This window comes from Barbatula barbatula, assembly GCF_947034865.1.
Source record: "Barbatula barbatula genome assembly, chromosome: 11".
NCBI classification, from domain to species: Eukaryota; Metazoa; Chordata; class Actinopteri; order Cypriniformes; family Nemacheilidae; genus Barbatula; species Barbatula barbatula.
In genome coordinates, this window is record NC_136774.1 from 17653463 (window position 1) to 17679610 (window position 26148).

The 26148-nt window shown below is 38.5% G+C and overlaps 1 protein-coding gene across 3 annotated transcripts in view; it reads right to left on the reverse strand.

Annotated features, from left to right (window-relative positions):
• The window catches only part of fcho1 (FCH and mu domain containing endocytic adaptor 1), a 36228-nt gene that overhangs the window by 9619 nt on the left and 461 nt on the right, over window positions 1-26148 (reverse strand). The window contains exons 1-14 of one of the 3 annotated variants that reach the window (XM_079467603.1): window positions 24297-24341; window positions 17270-17321; window positions 9990-10081; window positions 7111-7185; window positions 5804-5945; window positions 5343-5495; window positions 4831-4935; window positions 3334-3432; window positions 3051-3147; window positions 2754-2865; window positions 1536-1560; window positions 938-998; window positions 393-577; window positions 179-203 (exon numbers count right to left, since the gene is read on the reverse strand). In XM_079467603.1, the coding sequence (XP_079323729.1) occupies window positions 179-203; window positions 393-577; window positions 938-998; window positions 1536-1560; window positions 2754-2865; window positions 3051-3147; window positions 3334-3432; window positions 4831-4935; window positions 5343-5495; window positions 5804-5945; window positions 7111-7185; window positions 9990-10081; window positions 17270-17308 (1210 nt within the window). In that variant the 5' untranslated portion in view covers window positions 17309-17321; window positions 24297-24341. Of the gene's footprint in view, window positions 1-178; window positions 204-392; window positions 578-937; window positions 999-1535; window positions 1561-2753; window positions 2866-3050; window positions 3148-3333; window positions 3433-4830; window positions 4936-5342; window positions 5496-5803; window positions 5946-7110; window positions 7186-9989; window positions 10082-17269; window positions 17322-24296; window positions 24342-26148 lie in introns of those variants that run through there. The other 2 variants (XM_079467602.1, XM_079467604.1) reach the window with 2 other exon arrangements.

A 26148-nucleotide genomic window follows, 5' to 3' on the forward strand; every position in this document is an offset into this window, starting at 1 on the left:
AAGAAATATTGTCTAAAATTTCAGAAGTAGGCCCTGCTTAGTTATTGACATCTGTAATTCTCCTTATTCTCCGTAACAAAAAATGTATGTAAATAGTAAAAAAGACATAAATCGTGTAAAATACAATTTTCTCTTAAAGGCACAAAATGGAGACTTATAGAGGACAAACTGAACTTACGTGAGAGCTGTTTCTTAACTGACAACTGTGCAATGAGGAGAATAAAAAATAGACATCTGTTAAATACATTTTAGTCGATATGATGCTAGCATGCATGAGTCATTTAAATAAAACACATTATGACAAATAAATAACTACCTTCCATCTAAGGTAAAATACATCTTTTTAATGCACCTGAAACATTAGCATCAGTCACATGTTAACTAGCTCTTACCGCTCTATTAGGGGGCAATGTCAACGCCCCCACCGTAGCCTTCAGCTCCAGCTCATTGGCTGCTGAGTTGCTACGGCTACTCGTGGCGACCGGCCGGATCTGAATGTGAAATTTCTTGGGTTCCTCGTCATCGAAGTCCGAGTCACTGGAGTAAAAATTGCCGTCCTTGACCTCAGCAGCACAACGTAGAAAGCAGGTTAAGGAGCGAATTATGACAACAGAGCATTCATAAATAAAAGTGTAGACACAAATAGCGAGAAATGCAAACACACAAGCAGACTGGAAAGTTGTTTACAGACAATGAAAAACCATAGGGAAGTGCAGAAATATCTGTCCTATTTAGAGACACATCCTGAGTTTCGCGTCCTAAAATACAACTGATGGGGAACTTAACATTCATGGGAATCTTAGAAAGTCACCAGATCTTTATCAGAAGGATGTTTAAGAGAAATTGTCTTCTGGCATTTCTGGCACTGGATAGGCCTGTAGACCCCGCCTAACATACACACAAATAGTCTCTTTGCATTTATTATTCTGAAGGATATCATTCTGTTTGACGTCTGCACGTATCACAAAGCCCTCATCGTCCACTTCAAGGGGCGAGTTCTACAAATACACACAACACAAACAGACAACACAGACTCACAATAAGAAACAACATTTTAAGAGACTTATGCTGTTGCTATGATTCATGTTTGAAGAAACTGTCAGTTTGCACAGTTGTACATAAAAGCCCTTAACAGATAGTGAAGGATCTGTGGCACCCGGTGTACTATCACACACTTAACTCTATTAAATACTCTGAGTGACGACAAGGTTGAAAATAGAATAATGAAGTAACCAGACCCTGCCGCATGCGACACTCATATACACAAACACACACACACACACACACACACAAACAAAGGTTCGTTTTTGGAATGGGACTGTGAAATAGAATATTGGTTTTTGTTCACTGTTATCAGATGTTTTATCCTCTACCCCTAAACCTCAAAGTTACTATGCTTGTGGTGGAGACATTAAGACAAAAAAGAACACACATATGGCTCTGTGCAACAATGAGATCTTTAAAATTAGTTTTCCGGACAAACATGTACCATTTGTGGGAAAACAATGTGTGTAATTGTGTAATTGAGAACTCACAAGAGAATCTGCCACAGCTGAATCCCTAAAATAAGACAAACAGAACAGTTAGGAAAACTCTTGACAAAACCAAAAACTATTTATGACAATACTGGCACTGACAATAATACAAGTTTGAAAGCCCATATTAATAAACAAAACTGCAAGGGCAGTGTTCGAATTGTGCCAAAGCTCTTGGGGGTTCCCTAACCAGCCCTAAAAAAATTGAAGGAGCTACCAATACAGGATACATGATAGTTTGGGTCACAGTTATTTAACAACCACCCATAAATATCCTTAAAATGTTGATAATCCATTAAAAGAGATCCACATTATTGTTTATTTCTTGTCATTTGATTCTTGTTCTTTATATAATTGCAATGCAGTGCTGTTCCCTTATATTTCTAGAATATTAATACAAAAAATCCTTGGAGCGAGTGAGGGAGAGGATCGCATCAAAGTCAATACACTGTTTCTACACTGCTGCCAAACCAGCCAGTCACCACCGTATGTAGAAGCATATGAGCATTTTAAATGCGATTTATCTCCTGATAATGTAGATCAATTATATGAAAATAATCCATATGAACCGATGCAGAATAAGAGAAACTAATGTCATTCATTTGGGTGGAAGCCTTCTCGTCAAAGTCGGAGCTCATGTTTGCAGAAGGGACAATCTTTGGGAAATGCAAAAGTTTTCTGAGGGAATATTCTTGGGAAATGCAAATGTTTGGCAAATGAACACAATGTTCTTGGGGAGAGCAAAAGATTAAATATTTTTGCTCCCTTTCCTATTTTTTCCCTTTAGTGGCTCGCCTCGCATCTGATTTGACAATGTGAGATAACAACGTACATAAAGAAAGATTATAGTACATGTTGAGTTTTAAGATAAAACCTTTCAATATGAGAGAGCCCATGTCTGTGTGTGACGTCTCTGTACATGTCTTCGTTGTGGCTCGCTTGAGCATTCATTGATTTTTCAGATACATTTTTTTATTTCGATTTCAAATCGTTTTCAATTTGAATAAATAATGGACAATATTGTGTTGTTTAAGCGTGATTATTTGACAAAAATAATTCTGGGTTTTTAGTCTAGTTTAAATGAGAAACCAGGGGACCCCAAGGTCATTATTTTTGACCATATGAGGGGTCCCATAAGGCTTATGAGGCTTACCACACCCCCTCAACTTCGAACCCTGTGCAAGGGCTTGTCCCCTTCAACATCACATATGTTCTTACGTTGAATCAGGTTCCTTGTCTCTCTTTCCTAATCCAGGGATCCTGAAGGCTTTAGCACGACTCTTTTTACTGTTCTCAGGTAAAGACAGATACTCCTCAAACCCAACGGGACCTTTCACACACACAAAAACACACAAGGTTAGTTTCATTATATTTGGTGCGGAGATCTCATATAGATCAAATTATATTTTAAGTCAGTGTCAAAGCGTACTGAAAATTCATTTTAGTTTTGGACCAGCCTTTATTTAAGTCTGGGAAATTGTGCCTTGAAGAGTTTTTAAAAAATGTCAGTCTCACCGGGTCTTTCCTTCCCTGTTGCCTTCTGCTCTGTAAACTTCTGAATGAGATTCTCAACGCCTATGTTCTCCACGTTCTGCTTGAATTCCTCATGGACCTAAATGAGATTTAATCTCGGATAACTAATCAAGCCCACATCAAGCAGAACAACTGTGAACCGCAGGGGTGATTCGGCTGGACTCACAGTTTTCACAACAATTACGGGATGAAAATATAAAACTGAGGTTGATTGAAATTATTAATATCTCAAGAGAGATCGATGTGAATTGGCTTAGAGTTGTACCTGTCCAACCTGTACGTGCGTGTCTTCGATGGAATGGGAATACGCTTTGATCAACAGCTTCATTTGTCGCAGATATGCCTCCTCGATATCCTGGAATTTCTGCATTTTCGGAAAAACAAATACAGAGAAACCATTTATTTTCTGTCGCTGGCGTGGTACCCTTAAAGATTTGTTTTTGTACATTTACGGGTATACCCAAAAAACATAAAATGTTGTACCTTTTTGGATACATTTTAAGGACCTATTGAGTACCAGTTAACTATTAGGGGTACAAAACATTTAACTGTACCTGAAAGGAATGCTTAAGGTGCATAAGGTACCGTATAATGTACGTAAAAGGTACAACATTATATAATGATTTTGAATACCTTTAAAGGTACAAAAAAGAACCTTAGGCCAAGGGACAGAAAATTTACCATTTTAAATAAAATAAAAGATAACATGCTTTGTTACAAGTAATCTATGTTGCAAATAAATGTTTTGAGCGGCTTAATGTTTTTATAATTTCCGCCATAATTTACTGACCCTCATGCCATCCCAGATGTATACAACTTATTTTCTTCGGCTCAACACAAACATACTGTAAATGTCCCAAAAAAGCTGAATCTCCAAAAATTAAAGAAATCCAAAAAGCCTCCAATAAATAATGGGATTTAAAAAATAAATTTGGTCAAATAATAACTATATGTTTCAAGTTCATTAAACAAATTTATTAAAGGTAGTTCAGAGGTGTACAAATTCGTTTCAGTGCAACTTTGATCCAAGAAAACAAACTTCCTATTGACCAAAAATATGTGCCACAAAATCCTCTTTAAATATGGGGGCAGCCTATTTACACATGTTCCATTTTACACAAATATTCTTGGTGAACCATTCACCTCCAATTTCTTAGACTGCACAATAGTACCCTATATTTGGTGTATGAAATCACTTAAATTAGAGTTTACATATATCTGTCATTAACATTTGACACTGTTCATCCTCATGAATTTAAAGATTATTGCTGAAGCCATAATTGTGGGATGCCATGACCCGGCTGTTCCCAGAGTAACGTCTAAACTCATTTCACAGACCCATTCTTTCATCAGTCTCAAATTATTCATACGTGCCGGTCGTCACCAGGCAGAATAGACCACAGGCATGTCATTATTTTGTCAGACGGACTCCTAAAGGGTTCTTGTAGCCATGGTAACTTTATCACTTTGTTGAAACGCGGTAAAGGTTTTTGCAAATTCACACATGTAATTTGGGGTCTGCACTTAACAGCTCAAAATGTGCAGTTTGGCATATTTTACTTCTGGTAGACCTTCGCAAAGAATCAATAACTGTTGAGTAGTTTAAATTCAATTAAACACAATGAATATACAATAAAATATGACTATTATAAAATAAATGTAATTTTTATATTATAACCAAACACAAGACCATAAGTTAACTTCGGACAAGGCGCGTGCAATGAAACCTTCTATAATGAACTCAGATATTCACATCACCAACCTGTGCCGATTCACTCATCTTCTGTTCAAAGTCAGCTTCAGCACGATTGAACTTCTCGATAGACCCTGCAAAAGATTCGGCTGCTTTCTTAGACTTCAGCTCAGCCTGAAAAACACAAGAGCGGGACAAAGAGAGAAATAAGAAAAGTGGGAAATATAATTTTTCAAGATCACAAACACATCATGCTTGCAAGAAAGCTACCGCAGTTCACACAAAATGGAATAACCTGTCATCAGTTACCCATCCTCGTATCATTTTAAACCCATTTTCTTTCTCCGGTGGAACCCAAAATGAGATGTTCTGGATTATCAGATTATCATGTTCTGGATTATTTCATGCAATTGCAAGTATTGGTAAACAAATCTTTCAAGCTTCAACAGGATGCAAAAGTACCATAAAGTAGCATGAATGTGGTCTATATGTCTGCACTTCAGCAAAGGTAAAGTAGTCCTTAAATCATACATAGCTTTGCCATGAGGTTGTTATTCAGTCAGGCCAGTAAACACAAAAACCTTTTCCAGCTCTTTCTGAGGCGCTCCCTCTTTGCGCAGTCGCTCCAGCTCCACACACTTGCTGTGATATCCTTCTCTGGTCTTTTGGAGGTGGGCATTCTGAACCTGAACACACTGCACGGCCTCCAAAGTCCCGATCACTTCCTCCTTGGTCTCCATAAAACACAACATAATACAGTGTTAAATCTACATGCCTGTTTATTTCATATAACATATCCAGCTTTTATAAGAGTTTAGATTGAAATAAATTTGAATGCGTATGGTTTTTAAAACCTAAAGAGAACCGTCGGTCTATTTAAAAAATGTAATAAAAACACTCCAATTTAGCAGTCTGAGTGTTTGGGAGACCAGTGATGATGTCAACAAAACAGCAATGCATTGTGGGTACAAGGGCCAGTCAAATACACATACGATGTATATTTTTACCCATTAAAGGATCTCACCACGAGACCTTAAATTACCTTGCGGTGAATTTTGACCTGCTCCTCGTTGTATTTGTTGATGTCACGGATGAGGTCGTTCATCTTCTTCATGAGCTCCAGGTGGCAGAGGGCCAGTTTGTCAGAGGACACGCGAAACACGTCCCACATGGGGGCGAATGTGCTGAGGAGCAGAGCAGGTGGTTAGATGTTGACGTGCCGTGCGTAAGCCGCTCAGATTTGTAACAGCAGTACTAGAAAAACAACAACGACAAGCTTCCTTGTCTTTGTACATCAAGATCCCCACACACTTGCCCACAGCTCATACGTTTACATGAAAACAGCCAAAACTAACAGTTGTAGGACAAAAACGTTTGAGTTGGTTGTGCTTAAAAACTGAAAGGATAAACAAAAAACAAAGTCATGAATTGAAATGACCTACTATAAGCTGTGTGTTTGTGCTCGTAAAACTTTTTACAAGTTTGGCTTACATTGCAAAGCCAGTTTCACCGGTGTTATAACACTGTGTGATTGTTGTTGAGACAAGCACATTTTGCAGACAGGAAGTGAGGTAAAGAGCACAAAGGAAAAGCTAGCCATAGCGACGACTTTTAAGGCCAGCAGCACACAGCCAAACACACGTGCATGAAAATACAAGCACGCATGCGGTGACTCCGAAAGCACAGTTCCTGTTGATAAGTATCTCTGCAGACTGCACCCACTGCTGCCTGCCACTAGAAAAGCAACAGCAGTCAAAAATTATCCGTTGCTGTAAAATATTTAAACCCTGATCTGATAAACACAGCAACAGCTGCGAAAAAAATCCCAGAAAAATAAATATTTTTTTAAAAATACATGTTTGTTTTTTAAATGTGGTTGATTCAATGTCGATTCTCAAAAGCTGTGAATTCATTTTTTTTGTATAATTCAGCAAGCACTGAACATTCATTAACGTGTATGTTATTTCTACTGCTATCCACTAGATGTCACTTTTCCTTTTACAACAGGTGGATGTTACAACAGGGAGCATAGCCTTCATTCATTGCTTAAATAACATGTACGTCATCCGAATTTAACATCACCTTCCCTTAAAAGACAGTGGTTCATATGATTGCAGCCTCTCTTTACAGCTAATTCTGTTTGTTATACTGTATGTTAAATGTAAAATAACCTGATCCTGTTTGATCAAGGTATGCGACTGTTCTGTTTCAATATACTTAAGTGTGTTTAAAGTTTAATATACAGATTTGTGGCTCTTCATTTTTTTTATTCACCATAGTAATCTGATATTCACTGATTTTTTTTAGAAATATCCATCGATGCCCAGCCCTAGCAATGACATCACTCACCCGAGAGGGCTTCCATTGCTGGCCATCTTGGCCAGTTTACTCATGGATTTCGAGTAAGTCTCCTCAACGGCCGTCCTTTAATGCAAACACAAACACAGCAGGTGATATGTTAGCTTACACATATAGAAACACAGGTGATGTCTAGCAAACGTTAAAGCCTCAATGTTTAAAGGGACCATTCATCCATAAATAAAAATGATGTCTTCATTTTCTCAACCTAAAGTTGTTCCAAATCTGTATTCATTTCTTTGCTCTGAATCTGATGAACACAGAGAAAGACATTTGGAAGAACGCTTATAACCAAACAGATCTTGTCCCCCACTGACTACCAAAGTAGGAAAAATTGGTTTATACAATTCTATTTTCTGTGGAATAACTTGAGGGGGAGTAAATAAATACAGAATTTTCCTTTTTGGTGAACTGTCCCTTTAAGAAGAACTTTCACAATAAACAATATATTGTTCTGAAAATCACATGTCTATTGCAAGCTCATTACACTCTAAGAAACATCTGAGAACCTTAGAGAGAAAAATTACTCTCATTTTCAGTATTTATACCTAAATACCACCTTTATTGGTGGTACTATTAAATTATGGAAACGTGGTATTATTAGCTACTACTGTCATTAAAAGCAAATCTGACTCTGAATGTTTCTTATAGTTTTACTAGTAATATAATATTTTATATACAACATTCAGCCAAAATCTCTGAAGAGGTTGATCACATGATGGTTAACAACTCAAGCATCACTGTTCTGACACTTATAGGTCTGCTCATAGGAAAAGGATGTCTCATTCTCTTCCTATTGACTCTGTCTGGACCTGGGCTTATCTTCGAGAATACATCTTATATTATTCTTATAAAGGATGTCTCATTATCTTCCTATTGACTCAGTCTGGACCTGGATTTATCTTCTAGAAGACATCTTATATTATTCTTACAAGTGAAATTATGTTTTTATAGTAACTAACGGCACAATGGAAGGTAAAGAAGCCAAGAAATAGAGCCACTTTGAAACATGATGTACTGAGTGGATACAAAATAGCCTTTGAAAATTTATTCATGTAATTTATTGCACAAGCTCTGCTTTTATCACTGGCATATTTTGTCTCTCTCAATTTTCTTCACACTCCCCTCAGTATTTTCCTGGAGAGATTCCCAACAACAATTTATTTTAATTCTCCAGCCTATGACGAATGGTTCCTGGGTCCAGTCGTACCATAATGGATGGAAGAGACTATGAATATTGGCAGGAGGCTTGTATGAGCTGTAAATAGTCCCTGGTCTCTCTGCAGAAGTCTTTACAAGGTTTCAGTATAATTATTCTAATAAGATATTAGCCTTGACTTGAACGTCACTCACAGACCCCCAGAAAATACTCACACTTCCCACATACTCTGGCAGTAGAAGGCGAGACAAATTCGTCATTTGTTTAACAACGTGCATGTACAAGTTTGGGATCCTGCTGCACTACCTTGCGTATGTGAGTGTGTTTGAGTGAGTGAACAGTAAAAACGTTGTTGTCTGCACTGCTTCTCTCAGGTTAGTGCGTTGTAACACTCTAGTGTTGTGTGCAGACAGCACAGTGCTGTGGAGTGAGACAGAGACCTACAAAAAGAGAGACTGGGATGGTCTTATAAGCAAACAAAAAAAGAATATGAGATTCAATAGCACACACTAAAAATATCATAGAATACGATTGAATAAAATCAGATAAAGCATAACGTCGCTGCCCGTCCGAAACAGTTTTTCAGGAAATAAAAAAAACACTCTACTCTACTTTAATGATTAAATACCATGTTGTCAAAGTTAACAAGCACTTTTAAATAAGTTTTATTAGTTAGATATTTGTGCAGTGACAAACATAAAGGGTGATTTATGGCAAAAAAATATGAATATTTTCAGAAGGACAGCAGCCATATCATTACAGTCACAGCATAACAGAGTACAATAACGTAAAATAACAATAATATAATACAGTAGATAATGAAAATAAGACATCAATAACAACAAAATAGTGCATAAATAACATAACTTCTTCCATTTGACATTAAGAACATCCCCGTGTTCAAAATATATCAAATATACAGCATTGGGAAATAATGAAAGCAACTCATAAACAATTAACACATTTTTTTATGGTACGATATCATAAGATATGTTAAGATCAGATAAAACATAACAAAATGACAGCGTTACATAACATATTTTTACTCTTACCATAGTTTGTTTGAATACTCGATTCTGATTGGCTGGAAAGTTTGCATTAAAACCGTGTATTGCACAGGTAGTTCCAGTCAGTTTGATCATTAATGTTTGAAATTAGCTGACAAAATTAACTGTAATTTTCACCCGATCAAAAATTACACTGTAAACATCCATTACAGCTTTAACTTGGCTAATGACCATGGTATAAGCGGGCTAATCAACGACTAGCCGTGCATTAAAGTATTTTAATGCACTTGTGGCCTTCACGTCATTCATTAAAATCCTTTAAAGCCGGCAAGCCGTGGTTTATCCCTTACACGTTACATGTAATCAAAATTGGCAAGCAAGACATTTCGACTTACTATTTAAAATTTCGGCCAGTGGTTGTTGTAACTGTTTAGTTTAAAAGATGAATTAGGGTTATTTAAACGACTTAAAATTATAAGTTGAAAAAACAATTTGATTGTTTTTAAAAATGAAGGCAGAAACAGAACAAACAGACAATGTTTGTAGCGCAAGATGTTGAAGAAATGACATCTGCTGCTTCAAAGATACAAGTGTGCGTCAGAGTGATGAAGAAACCAAATTCCATGTTCCCTTTCTGTCAGTAACAGTCACACCATATCACCCCTCCCATCACCCTGACGACTCCTGCCAAAACAACACCTTACCTCTCGCGCACAAACTCGGCCAGCTCTTTGGTGGCGATCTGTCCATGTTTCATGTTGTGGTAGAGGACGTCAAACCCAGCATTCTTCTCTCCCTGTGAACAAACAAAACACCAGCATGAGGTCCTTTACCTATGAGTGTTAAAATGATTCATACGCTAAAAACAAACTGGAAGTGTTCATATCAAAATAGCAAGAAAAACGAGAAAAGAAAGTTGGAGTGTAATACATAGAAATTTTGGGTCTGTGTGTTATATCAAACACAATATGTCATCTCAGAACACATACGGCTTGCTCGTAAGTTCCTTCTATACTTCACCCTAAAAACGTCTTGGCATTTACTTGGAAAAGATGAAAAACTGAGATGCTACGTGAGCGAGGAACACAACATTTCTCCCAGACTCCCCTCAAGCATGGAGATTCAAAAGGCGATAACCTTTGAAACAAAGTATGAGAACATCCTGTGGTCAAAGTAAGCAAGTACAAAAATAGCACCCTTTCTTTTAGCCAAAAGAAAAATGTCAACAAAGGAGAGAGTGATCTGACAAAACCAGGACAGTCAGTGGCCATAAAAGCTTCCACAGAAAGTACTTTCAAGGTAAGAGACTGACAATATTCTGTATCACACGAAGTAAACAAAGCCCTTCATCTTTAAGGATCCACTGTGGACAAGTTACACGTCACTTTTAAGAATGCAAAAGTAGTAATCTGAAAGTGACAATCCCATTAATCTTTCTAAATGTATGAGAATTCCTTGAAATTCCTTTGAAGGAAGTATGGTCTGTCACTCTTGTGCCTACTAAGCGCAGTCAGATCCAGACAGGGTATCAATGCACCCTTCTGAGGTTTTATTTCAGTCTTTTATGTAGAAAATAAACACAGAACGGCACTGTTTAAATAATAGAGATCGTAAAAACATAGTAGACCTCAATAGTTGCTCAACTTCACCAACATGTAATTTCAGTGTTTTGTTGCCAGTATGCTTGTTGAAACATGACCTCATTGGAAAGCTGATCTCCCATGATTCTCACACAGGTACAACAGCACCCTTTAACACCACCTCACTCTCTTCTGCATGTCTTCACTATTCTGTTTTAACATGTTAGTGTTGGTAAACATGAATTTGGCAGGCATAATTCCCCTGACACTTCCGATGACAGCAAATCTGCAGACGTCCAAAGTCTGCTTTTAACTTTGTTCCCTAATGTTCATTTGCATAGTATCCGGAATTTGCCTCATCTAATTTAATGCCAGCTGAGAGGACACTTTGTTTGAAAAGAACTTGATAGACGAGAGAGAGAGAGAGAGAGAGAGAGAGAGAGAGAGAGAGAGAGAGAGAGAGAGAGAGAGAGAGAGAGCAGGATAAACTGAAGCAGAGAGAGGCAAGGGAGGTAATAGGCAGGGCTGAAGGTGTTGAAAAAGGAACTCCAACGCTTCCCGAATACACTCGGTATAAATGTGTCTCCACTACGATAGCGGTTGCTAAAGCAAAAGAGTTCCCCTGGGAACTGTGAGAGTGGGAGACATGACAGCTTGTTACAGGTGACAGCATATATGCGTCTGTTGGTTGGTATAAGGGGGATAAAGTCAAGTCAAGTCAAGTCAGCTTTATTTATATAGCGCTTTTTACAATTTTCATTGTTACAAAGCAGCTGTACAAGAAAAAAATGACTATAAGTAAAACATAAAAGGTTATGGAATTCAAAACACAGGTCAAATATCAGACACACAATAAATTCCTATATGCAGTGTTAATTAAATAAGACAACCAAATTCTAGCAGCCCCCCCGGCCAGGCAAAACAGTGCAAAACAGTATGCAAACGGTGGCGAGGAACCCAAAACTCCATTGGAGGAGAAAAAAAACCTCGGAGGGAAACCAGGCCTAACCAGGGGATTCCAGTTCCCCTCTGGCAAAAACTGCAGCCTCTGCACAAGCTCAACAGTGCTTGCACAACAAGGCGAAAATAAAAAAATTAGATTTAAAATTATCATTAATAATCTAATAGTGGCTGAAGTTTTGTAGGGACGTCACTTCCTTCGTCCAGCATTTGTCAGGTCTAGGAATGGATTGCGCCCTGCCCGCTCCGCTCTTGTAACCTTGGAACAATGAGACAAGACTGGCTGAGAGTAGAGTACTGTTCTGCACTCTTTGATGCAACAAATGCATCAGTTGTTATTGGAAGTGTCCCTGGTTCCGGTTGATCTAACTAGTGCAGCCTAGATCTTTGAAATACATGAATTATGATAATCTAGTGTATGCAAGATTAAAAAGATGCGTCTTTAGTCTAGATTTAAACTGACAGAGTGTGTCCGCCTCCCGGACATTGCAGGGAAGACTGTTCCAAAGTTTAGGCGCTAGATAAGAAAAGGATCTGCCGCCTGCACTTGATTTTGAAATTCTAGGTATTACCAACTGACCTGACGCCTGAGAGCGTAGTGCACGTGATGGACTATAATACGTAAGAAGTTCTCTCAAGTAGTGAGGAGCTAAACCATGCAAGGCTTTATAGGTAATAAGCAAGATTTTAAAATTTATGCGATGCTTTATAGGTAACCAATGCTTTATAGGTAACCAATAAAGAAGGGTAGCCGCTAAGTTAAGACTGTGTCTTTACATCTAATCTCACTAACTAGCAGTCGGCATTTAACATTTTAAACTGGTTATAAATGTTGGTTGTATTTTGTTCAAATTTTTTATGAAGTGGAACAGGAAGTTCTTCTGGACCAACAATAAACCAGCGTTGTTTACATCATCTGAAGTGGCCTATAGAATAATACATTGACTGTATATAAATATATTGGCTATATATTTAAATAAATAAAATGAATATATTGAATAATGCATTAAATACATTGCTATACTATACGGTATCTTCCATTAAATAACAAAATAATGCATGGAATAATATATTGTATAACTTGTATAATAAATATAATATAAAAGAAAAATAATATATCAAATAATATATTGAAATTTAAAATAAAATCGAGTGTCAAATCTTTGGAGACTTTCAGTGGCTCCTCTTTAATTTAAAGCTTCAAGATCCGTTCAGGGAACATGAAACTTTTTTTCAAAATGGCATGAGGCCAAACATTCGACAGCAAAGCTAACGGTTGAGCAAACCAATCTCACTTGATTTAAATTACCCCTCCACTGTAAACACATGCTGGGTTAACAACTTTAACAGCGTCTAAGCAGGACTAATCCAGGGCTTGATGAATAAGGCAAGTCTCATAGAAGTTGTAATTGAATGATGGGTGGACATTACAGTACCATGATGCTCGGGGCAATAATCACGTGAGACCAACCTCATACCCCCCACACACACAGTAAGCAGCAGAACAGAGGGACATTTTCACAAATCCCTTTAAAAACTTTATTGATGACACCGCAGGTCCATGAGTTCAGCATCTACAAAGGCCCAAGGCCCACTGACTGAGATGTCCAATAATGCTGGATTGACTGAGGACATACAGTAGCATTACACTGTGCCCTTGGTAGGCATAAAAGTAACTAGTACTTCTAAAAAGTCATCTCTTCATTGAGTATCTTTTGCACCATCATCTGAATCTCAAACAGCGGATTTCCCAGTGTTCCCTGCAGAGGTACAGTACTGTTAAAGGATTTAACTGCTGCCTGTGCACAATGGTTAACACACACACATGACCCAATCCTGTCACCTCACCTCTGATGAATAACTGTATTAGCTCTTAGGTAAGAAAGAGAAAAATCATTGACCGACCAAAAGTACTTTATCCTCCTATCATTTACCCTCATCTTCACTTCTCTTTATATAGCTACTGTATATCAATGTTCAAAAGACTAAGAACGCCGGTGACACTCAGCGACAAAGCAAGGCGATGTCATTCATTTAAATGGAGAACCGGCGACGCGAGTGACTGTAAGCGACAGGAAGTGGGCGTGTCAATCGACACGACAAAGTTGAGATTAGCTCAACTTTATGCAAACGATGGGCGACTTTTGGGAGCGACTACCAATAGGAGTAAAGCAGCGTAGCTCACGTCATCCTGTGAAACAGTCGCTGGTGTAACAGTAACAGTGTTTTCAAACTCGGCACGATTGTGGTGTTCCGAACACGAGTGCGATTGCGTTCATCTACGTCATCACAACACATGATAAAAAACAGAACATGGCTTAATATATAGTTTTTTTGGGTAATATTATGCGCAGCAGAGTCACGCCAATATAATGCAGGCTCACTCTCACTTGAATCCGTGGTAAATCATAAACGCTATTATCTCTTCCATGTTTTTTATTGAAGTAAATACATCATAATCAGCTAAAACTTTCCTTCCTGAACATTCGCTTGACAGCTTTCACATTAGAGATTTATCATGCGAACCGTGCCCAGTTCTGAACTAAACTTTAAGGGCCCTATTTTAATGATCTAAGAGCATTGTCTAAAGCGCATGCAGGTGCACTGCAGACCATCTACAGGACAAGCCGGATTTTTATCTTTATGTACACAATAATAATCTTTTACATTGTACTCCCATTTATTTTTATATTTGGCATGTTTGTGTGCTGCTGCGCTTCCCTCTGTGTAATAAGTAAAGTGAAAGCACGTTGTGGACCTGCCCAGATGCACGTTGCGCCGCTTGTCCGATTGGGCCCCTAAGTGTGAAAGCCACCCAAGACAGGATTCTATCGTTATTCTATCATTCTTTTTTGAACCGATCATAAAATACATGTAAAAACATGTTTATTACTATTCAGGATCTGCAAACATTGCATCTCTGCAAAGAAATACTATATTTTCAATTGGAATTCATGACAAATGTAGTTCACACAGAATGAAACACCTAATAATAAATTCATAAAAGGTGAGATTTGTATTACATTAAAAGTCAGGCCAACCTTTTGTTTTTTGTTGAGGCCTAGAGGGACCCGGCCCCCAGGTGAGACTTTACAAAGTCTTTAATGGTTTTATCAGTGTAGCAGCTGAAAAACCCCAATGGTGATTTTATCAAGTTACAGCGAGTACATATCACAGTTGTATCGATACTTGCTTTTGCAATGAACTAAAATAAGAAACAGATTCAGTGAGAGAGGAAGTAATGAAGAGAGAATATTTCTCAGCAGGGTCTGAATTCATATAAATACGAAGCGGTAAGCCTCATCATTCAAAGCTCTACATACACTTTAATCCACAAATGAGTAAAACCACATGTAACCTCGAGAAATTTAACTAAATGGAGTGATTAGGCTGCTAAATGAGCTCTCTGTATGAAGGCCCTCAAATAGTGTTTGTTCGGAGACTGAGAGAAAAACAGACAGAAGACATTCTACAAAATGAAGACATACGGCCTAAATTAGGAATGTGCTTAATCACTGCGATATAGCAAATTCCCTCTCAGAGACTTCATTCATCACACGGTTTAAGTAATTACTCAAACGTGTCACCTTAATCATTTGACACAGGGCTTTATATTCAGTGCTGGAGGAAACTTCACAGCACAGATTGAACTAACACACACAAAAAATAATCAGAAATAGGTGGCAACTTCGGGCAAAAATTATTCATTCAAATTTACAATTTGTCATTTAGCAGACACTTTATCCAAAGCGACTTCTGGGAGAAGAATTCAGGGAGCAATAAGCGATATGTCATAAGTTCGATAGGTGCGAATACAAAGTTACTAGTTTCAACAAAAGATAGACCACTACCTGATGAGAGAATAGAGAGGGTTGGTGTACTTTTTTTATTTGTCTGTTAAGTATTCACAGAAGAAATGGGTTTTAAGTAGTTTTTTGAAGGTTGTGAGAGATTTGGTTTCTCCGGGCCGTGTTAGGAAGAATGCTCCACCAGGAGGAGTTGTGAAGGAGAATGAGCAGGAAAAAAGATTTAATGCCCTTATGAGAAGGCAATACAAGGTGCTTGTTTGCTGAACGCAGGGTTCTTGATGGGGTGTAGGAGGGTGTATGTCGGTGCAGATCCAGTGATAGTATTGTAGGCAAACATCAGTGACTTGAATCTGATACAGGCGTCAACCGGTAGCCAGTGGAGAGAGATTCAATTGACAAATTGTGGGTCATGAAAGTTATTGTAACTTATTTCTTATTTGCATTATCTAGTGTATTTCCTAGTGAAGCATATATTTTAGGGAATTGACTATGCGTCTGCCATGATGGCATGCTGTGTTATTTTATAAGATTAGAAAAGATATGTTCTTAAAAAAAGATTAAAATGCCCCTGGAAATCAATTTACAGTAAACTTTGAATGACTACTGCCCTCCTGAAACACCACTGACACCCACAAACATATTTGACCTCGGACAAATGTCTATTACAGATACAGAATAAAACAAATTATATGATGAGAAAGATGACTATAAACGTTTTTCTTTCCGATTACATCCATTAATGAATTGTGCACAACGAGACACATTTTTTTATAAAGAACATTTTTATATTTAGAATATAAATATTTATTTTCATGTTGAGATTCAAAAGACCATGATTTTTAGATTAGCAAAGATTCAATGTCGAGATGTCTATGTGTGCATAAGAAATGAGAAGATCCAGAATGAATAGTTCTGCGTTGATGGTTAGTAGTTTGGGGGATGTTTTAAACAAGCTTTGTTTGAGACCACAATAGGGGAGGTCCCTGAATCGACAATAGTCCAGCGACATGACGTGCTCCATACTCTGAAACCAAACAGATGAACGTAGCAAAGGCACCTAAAAATACAAAACCTCAGTGCACACGGTAAAGAAAGTGCTAAGATTTAACTACAGGAAACGCACAAACAAATGAACACATTAGTATTGTGTATCTACCATATACAAAGTTGTTAAACTAGTAGGATGACCTGTTACATGACAGTATTTTCTTGCTTTTCCTCTCCATTCTGCCTCTTTCTATCACTCTCTCATTCTCTGAGGTGAGACTGACTAGGTATTAAAGTAGGACACACCTGAAATAGCCCTGCCAGCTGTGTGGAAAGCACAGAGCACGGCTGTCCTCATGGGAATGCTTACAAAGCCCTGCCCTGTCCCTCTCCGATTCGCTCTCTGGTTCTCCTCTCGCTTACTATTTTGCTTTGTTCTTTACTCTCTCCATCCATCCAGCCCTCTCTCTAATCTGATCAAAGCTGTCAACATATGAATCTCAAACTGCTTGCCAAGCAACGGACGGTGTAAACACGGAGTCTATTTCACACTGCATGCATGCAAAGTGGTGTGAATGCATTTTGACCCCCACAAGAACCGGTGCATGAAGATCCCATTACATACCGTACAAAATGCGTCAGACTTACCCAAAAATTTTTCTTGAAATACGCCATCTCCATCGCCATCTTCTAAAGTGTTCTGAAAGAGAGACAAAGGTCATGCCATTAGTATGACGGTAAATCAGTAGCAAAACTTGAAAGCATGTAGATTTTAATTTGTGAACTTGTAAAATACGTATTTGTACCTGTACACTAAATGTACACTCACAGCCCCAATGTGAAAACTGAAGTTGAGATTTGCACCCGTGGACAAAACTCACAAATCTGCCTTATGAATTTGAAGTTGCATGAAAATAGTCACAAATGTGTAAACTGGCATTTACAGAATAAATTGACAGCTACAAATGCATAGCACATACTTACAAGTCAAATCTGAATCTAGGAAAACATGTAGCCTAACCACAAATAGGCATCTAAACTCTCAAACCTGTCACTGCAGTTTCAAATCTTCCTACCTTGACTTTTGCTATACTACTTTCGCGATGAAACCATTGCAAAACTAACTTGTGCACTTTAAAGCTCAAAGGCGAGAGAATGAGTGGCATTTGATGACGTCATGCAGCTGAGCCACACCGCCCCCTAATGGCAGGAAAATCACAATGAAAGGGTCCATCAAATAATAGTTTAAATTGTTTTTAAATAATACTGTTTTCAACTTAAGCGAAACCATCACGCTTATGTATATGTTCATGTTTAACTATTCCGTGAATTATAATATATTGTATAGAACATTCCTTAATGTATTTTAATGAAATCACTCACGATATTCCGTAGTATTGGGGTTGTGGGTTTGACTGGAAGTTATTTTCTCATGAAAGGTTTGGACTTTTTACAGATGAGTTTAAAAATATTGAATCAATATTTAGTGTACAATTATGTACTCATGTGGTAATTACTAGCCGCAGGACAATGCATCCAGTCGGTTGGTATCGCAGAATAAACTATTCCAGTGTGATCCAAGAACTGACAGTACGTTTTCTGTTATTTAATATTGATCGTTATCATCAGCAAACTTGCTTCAGCTAAATTAGATTGTTAATTAGGTTGCTAATTTATACATCACCCTAATCAGATTCAAGATCTATATTGCCATATATACTTGAAATTATATTTTTTTGCTTTTCTACCCCATCTGCAAAATATTAAATAAAGGACAAACTAAGAACAGAGATATACTACAGTAAATGTTGAAGAGAATAAAATAGAAAAGTATCTTTTTATTAAAAATAGTGGCAGTAAGTGGTATTTAAGTAAAGGAAAATGTATTTATTGATTTATAGTTTCACCTTCAATTAAATACTGTATTAGTGATCTAAATACCTCCTTTCATTGTGATTTTCCTGCCATTAGGAGGAGGTGTGGCTCAGCCGCATGACGTCATCAAATGCCACTCCTTCTCTCGCCTTTGAGCTTTTAAGTGCACATGTTAGTTTTGCAACAGGTTTATCACGATAGGAGTAGCAAAAGTCAAGGCGGGAAGATTTGAAACTGCAGTGACAGGTTTGAGAGTTTGTAGATGCCTATTTGTGGTTGCAATTCAAATCTGAATCTAGGAAAACGTGTAAATATGTGCTATGCATTTGTATCTGCCAATGTATTTTGTAAATGCCAGTTTACACATTTGTAACTTTTTTACTGCAACTTTAAATTCAGAAGACAGATTTGTGAGTTTTGTCCACGAGTGCAAATCTCAACAATCAACTTTTTCACATTGGGGCTGTGAGTGTACATTTAGTGTACAGGTACAAATACTTACTTTACAAGTTCACAAATTCAAATCTACTGTACATGCTCTCAAGTTTTACTACGGATTTACCTTCATACATAAGTTTCCTACAGCTACTCTGAAAGTCTGCAATGAGGTGTTACGATGAGTAATAAGTGTCTGGAAGACAAGAGGGTTAGTCTCGCTCTCTGCATATTGCATATAATCAACTGATATTAGACATGTCTTTGTAAATCTGCTAAATGAATGTAATGGAGAGAGCAGTTTATGGAGGGAAAAAGGTCCACAATCGAAATGAGGTTAACCAAATGAGCAGACATGCAGAGAAGGCTGATATATGGTAGTGGCAAGAACTCAAGGTGCTTTAATAAGATCAAACCCACGCTGAAGCGCACACACACACTTTCATAACTTATCCCTTTCATGGCTTTGCTTGAAAATGTGACTATGAAAGTGTCTCTTTGTGAATATAAATGTCAGCCAACTCAGAAATATAAAACCTGTACTTCAGCTATTAACACAAGCTTTGTTCAGATCAAGTCTATTCATTAGTACAAAATGTAACTTTTTATACTAAACGGGTTATAAAGCTTACACGTAGGATCAGATGAACCCAGCTGTTACATAATGCACTACTTTGTATAGTTGGGTTGTTTGGTTGAGCGCCTCTGAGGTGAGATGATATCCTGACAGCTACAACAGGTGCAGAGAGCTGAGTCATACAGGCCTCTTCTGTAATACTCTAAAAGGTGTAATTTTTTGGAGGATCTATTGACAGAAATACAACATAATTGACATAATTATGTCTTCAGGTGTATGTAGAACAATTACCATAGAATGAGCTATTTATATCTACATACACCGTGGGTCCCCTTGCATGGAAAATACCATGTTGTTTCTACAGTAGCCCGAAATGAACAAACTGCTCTACAGGGCGTATTTCGTAAACCCGTTATGGTCTTTGGAAAGAAGCGAAAACATGACAACATATTAGTTCTGTGTCAGTCACTGTAATGCATAGAAAAGAAGGGGTGAGCGGTGCAGTGAGCCATTGGTTGCAATTTGCAATCTCACTGCTAGATGCCGCTCCATTTTATACACTTGCCCTTTAACACACACAGACCTTAGAAGTTATATTAGTTGAGACCTCTCAAAGGGACAATGGTTTTCATACATACAGTATGACGTATTTGAACCTGAACAATAAACTTGCCATTTTGGGATTTAAGGCTATACATGACGACCACTGGTAAACTCAAAAGTTTCAACATGTTTTACTACATTTGTAAGGACAAACTGGCCAATAAGTATAGCCCTGCAAAACACACACAGATAGACACTCCAACACATCCCAACCTCATCTCATCTTTCCTCAGCCTCTATTGTAAACATATCCTGCTAGTGACTGTGGCGCTTGTGACCGAGGCCACAAGTTCAGGCATCACTGTGCATCAGCTCTGTACCACACTAAGGGGCGATTTATTTTTCACATATTTTGCGTGTGCAAGTTCTCACCCAAATAGGGATACAGTTTAAATATAGGCCTAATTATAGTGTAAAAGTGGCAAAAATAGATTTACTACTAAAGTTCTGTCATCATTTATTCACCCTTATTTTGTTAAAAAGTAGATATTTTGAGAAATGTTACCAACATGATTGACAAGGTAAATAATTTTTTAATGACAAGGTAAATAATAAATCTACACCAAGTTGCACAGTTTAGCGATTAGCATTGAGGTAACAGCTGAATGATAGTGCTGGCTGTGTCCTTGACTAGATGTGTTTTTGTGTCCCTCAGCAGAGAGCCAGTTGAAGGTGTGATTCCTGTCATGTTTATGAGAGCTGGATGTTGGCAGGACCTGTAGCCCTTACAGTGCTGACCACAGTGCTTTTCTCTGGCCCGTCAGTCCGCCCTCACCCTTATCCTGGCACCACTGAAGGCCATCAGCGGGCTCCAAATCGACCTTTCACCAGACAGGGAAACACTCATGCTTACCCTTCACACTCTCTCTCTCTCTCTCTCTCTCTCTCGCTCCCCCACACCCCTTTAATAAACCGGCCAGGCCAACGTTACACCCATAAGGATGACAAGAGCTTGGCAGCATGGCTAGTTCCAAAAATAAACATCACAGTCGCCTGTTTAGAATGCTACAAACAGACATCAGGGGGTAATGTGGCAGAGAGGGAATACAGTCCAACTGGGACCAAAATAAAGTTTAAAGTTGGCGTCTTGTACCTTGTAATTAGGTCTATGTGTCATCGATGTGAAAGTAAAGCATGACGTAATGAAAAAATGGTTAGAGTGTTGGACTCGTGACCAGAAGGTTGCTGGTTTGATTCTCATGGCCGGCGGGAAACGACTGAGGTGCCCTTGAGCAAGGTACCTTACCCATACTTACTCCCCGGGCGCTGCAGTGATTGCTGCCCACTGCTCCGGGTGTGCGTGTGTTCACTACTCTCTGGATGGGTTAAACGCATTTTGGGTATGGGTCACCATATCTGACAAATAGGTCACTTTCACTTATAAACCAATGGCATGTAGTAATACACCAATACATTACATGGACCGGTCAAATAACAAGTTATCGCTGTATTACAGGCATTTGGGATTTTTTGGGGGGTTTGGCCCCACATAGTGACACAGCATCTAATTTTTCATCTAAACACTGTCAGCATCCTAGAGCTGTTTCTGTGGTCACTGTGGAGTGAGACCTGAATTCATCTGGTATTCAGCGAGTCTGTCAGGACCAGTGAACTTCTAATGGAAAGATAATAGACAGACCAAGGGAACTACCGTTTTTTTGTGCACCATTCTGTACAGTAAGCAAATCACAAGTGCTGATGTACTGAATATCTGACAGTCAGATAAAGACAAACAGAAGATACTTGGACAAAGAAACAGTCGGGCAATATGAAAAATAAGGCGCATGCATTTAGCCTCATGGCTCTCTGGAAATATTTCAATAGCAACACCCAACACTTTTCATTCTTTCACTTCGCTCTGGCTGAGAGGATTGTTACAGAGTTGTTGGCAAATGCAGATGCAACTCAGAGAGGAAACAAAGATGGGACGGGGGTCTGATTTCCTCTCTTTTAGTAACTTCATATGGTGCTGTGTCTAAACAGAAGAAGCATATCAACCCTCAGCTGAGTGCACTCCAGGATCAGAGTATACTGTACTCAGAGCCAACAATCAGTAGACAGCCTGCTTGGATGTAGCAACACCATCTGTCAAAGGGAGCGAGTGATTATACGAGAGAAAGACGAAGAGTGCATAAGTGGGGAGTGAAATTCCTAATGAGAAAGAGCCATGAGAAATCAGTAAGAGGCAACCCTGTCGATTTGTGATGATTAATAAATATTTTAAAGGTTTTGTAAGGAAGAAGAAACTGAGGAAGGCAAAAGTTTAAATGTTTTCCTCAAAAACTGATTGAAAATACATTTACAATTACAAATAAGAATTAATCAAATGTTTGGGTTTAGTGTAAAGGTGCTCTGTATTTTGTGTCCTTCGCAGTATGGGGTTTGGCATAAAAATGCACGGAGAACACCTATCAGGGGTTTTACTTTAACTTCTGCAGCACAATGCCAATCCCCCACCCACCTAAAGCCTTCCCATCTGTATCTCTGCATCGATGCTTCAAAGAAATTAACAGAGCTCGATCTGATGCGATTACGAATAAATTCTGGGGGAATTTTATGAAAAGCCTGTGCTGGCTTGAGAAAACCTTCAAGACAAAAACAAGCTTAGGCCGTGATCAGACTTAAATTATTTTCGGACAAGACAAAGTTGAAATTAAATACTAGCTATTTGTTTTACAAGAGGCCGGTGGGGGTACTGTGGTATGGTGATGGTTACAATTCTGTATACCATGGAACTGAACGACTACCATAGTAAGGTGAAAGAAAATATTTGAGTATATCGACTTAATTGTAAAGTATGTGTGAACTCCTGAATTTTTTCAAAATCAAAAATCATATCAAGCTATTATATAAGAATACAATTTCACAAAGACAACAAATTTAAGTTTTAAATAACTATAGACTAAACTAAACTATAGACTAAAATTTAAATAAATAATAATCAACACAGAATAGTTATATTATTATTATTATAGACTAGGATGGCATGCCAAAGTCCTTCAGCCTTCTAGTCACAATAACGTATTGCATCGTCCCTGCTGACTACTTTGCATAATAAATAGTCTCCAAAATAGCTAATCAGTCATCAGAACACGTTTGTACATCAGCTCATTGAACATTACGAGATAATGAAGCACCATGAAAGGTACCATGTGGACAACAGCACCACAGTCGTCTACACTAACAGAGATCAGCTCATGCTGTCTCTCGGTTCAGAGTGCAACGGGCTGAAACCACAGCCTCTACTTCCTTTTCTATTGAGCTGAATGCTGTTGTTGTCATCAGTGGTACTCGAGCACAGTCTATGACAGCATGCCAGAGATTCCCTCCAGTCGGTATGTCTCAAAGCTGTACTTTACACATTGATTTCATGAATTAATTCAGTCCATTAGGATGTGTTTGCACAGCCCCGACTGCATATTTCAATGCCATAAGGTGTCTAAAAGATGCAGATGGAGGCAATTACTTTATTCATTCAAATCTGTCATTCCTTGCTTTTGCTTTCTCAGTTTGACCTACATTGCAAATTATATTAGGGTCTCTTATTTGAGGACAGTTGAACCCTTTTCTTAGCTTGCAGCAGTCCTGAGGGTCTGCACCGACCTGATCATTACACACAAACATGGCTAAGGGGGAAAAAAGGGCAATTGACTACTTGTAATGTCTTTATTTATTCCTAGCAGTTCTTTATTCCCAGTATGCTTAGATCAAAATATCACAACAACTGGCAAAGATATTTCCAATACATGCTACATCAAATTCATATAACAATGACGCACAATCTGGTATAGCTCAAAAGAACGTGTCATCCATGTTTCCTGCACCAGGCTTCTGTTTGCCCCTAGTAAGCCCTACAGACAGAAAACCTTCATCCGCCAAGGACTGCCAAGATTTACCCAAAGGGCCTGTCCTGCTTGGCAGGGCTCTTGGTGAGCCAGCAGCACTGACACACAACTACGAAGCCGTCAATGTTGCCTACTTCGCATAACTAGTTTAATAGTATAAAACTGACTGGAATACTGGACCAGGGATTATTTGCAACTGTTGATGATGCTAAATGAGTTTCACTCAGTCTGTCTGGGGTTCCTTCACTCGGATTATCATGGAGCTCATGCTAACACAGCGAGTTCAAGTCTAAATCAACAGTACCAGCTCAAATTCAAATGCAAAGTAGCATACACCCACCGCCTCCCGCTCTGCAAGTCTCCATCCTTCTCTCCAAAGGTCTTCAGAAGCAGGGGGGTGTCCCTGGATGGTCTCTCTTAGCTCAGAGTGCACTGGCTTTAATGTGGCCATGCCTCTTTCAGTCAAAATAGCAGGGGATTGATAATGAATCCGGCTCGACTCAAAATATTCCAGAGCAGCTAAGACTCAACAGGCCCAGTATGGGGTCAGTGCATCTGCTGTTAAATGCGGTATGATCACTGCGTTATGATCCCCAGCACACGGAGCTAAAAGCGTTGGAAGGGTCCAGGACTGAGCTTATAGACATCAGGATGTCTACAGGCCAAGGAGCTTTATTCAGTCTTTTGTGTAAGGATGAATAACAAAACCCCTCCCTTTTGCATAGTTCCCCTCCTCTCTGACATCGAAAATTCAGCATGGAACTTTAACATAGAGAAAAGCTTACACTACAAAACAGAAAACAATGCATTCTGCATGCATGCGCGCCTGCACCGGCGACCCATGTGGCACTGCAGCTCTGTGAATAACTCGGGAGCACACAGAGGAGAAGCAACACCAACCATCAACAACTGTCTTCAGTTCTGGCCAAATTGTTACACTGTGCCAAAGTATCAATTTATTACCTACTACAACATAAAATACATAAAATCTGCTTTATCTACTACTTCTGTTAATGGGATAGTTCACAAAAAAAATCTGTCATCGTTTATTGCCATTTCAAAACCTTCTCTGGATCGAAAAAAGTTGATATTGCGAAATGTCTCATTGGGTTTGTGTCCATCCACACAATGGAAGTCAATGGGAATGGGGACCAACATTCTTGAAATTTCTTCTTTTGTGTCCTACAGAGGAAAGAAAGTCAGGTTTGGAGTGACATGATGTTGTGTAAATGCTTATTTTGAGATTAATGGCAAAGGAAGAAGTGTCGCGAGATTAAAAGTTCAAACAAGGTGTGAAACTGTGATAAAGGACATCATAACCATCCATTGCTAGCACTACCCCAACGACCAATATGGTAGTTATTTATACGATTGTTAATGATTGCTTTAAATTAAAATATTAGCATGGCATTAGGAACATCATATGGTTTTGAAAAGCATTCCTGTAATTATTATTATACAAGTGGGCCATACTATCAACTGCAGTAATGAGTCTTGAGAGCAATGTTTCATTTCTATAAGTGCAGACAAGGTTTGGATTTTGTGAATCCCTGATCTGCCCTTAAGCATAGACTAAACAAGAACAAGACAGTCTGCATCACAAGACCCATAATCATGAGGTTTGAATACCATGACACAAACTCTTGCATGCTGCAAAAGATCCCGGCAAAATTACACAGTGGAGTACAGTTTTCGTGAGCAGAGGGAAATTTCTAACAGTCATTTGGGTCTGCAAACTCTGGTGACTTCGAAAATGAAAACTTAGCTTGCAGCCATTCTCTGCAAATGTGAAACCGCATGGCAATGGCTCAGGATGTGACATTACGCACCAAGTGTTTCTAGAAAGAACTTATCCTTCAGAAGAGACGAACGGCCACCTCTAGATATATCTTCACCCTTATCCACTTTATTAAAAATGACTAACTGTATTCATTCGTAATTTGCTGAACAAACCACATCTCTTTAAAGCATAAATGCATTTGGCAGCATTTTGGCACAGAATTATCTTACAGAATTAGTTATCTTGATGAAAACTAACCGAGATAAAGACACTGCTGCACATACAGTTAGATCTAAAAACACGCATAATATTAAACATTGCGTAGAAAACACATACAGTATAAATAGCTAAAAAATTCAACAGTTACATGTATTTCTAAGAAGCACAAAATATTCACGTTGTCAAGCATTAC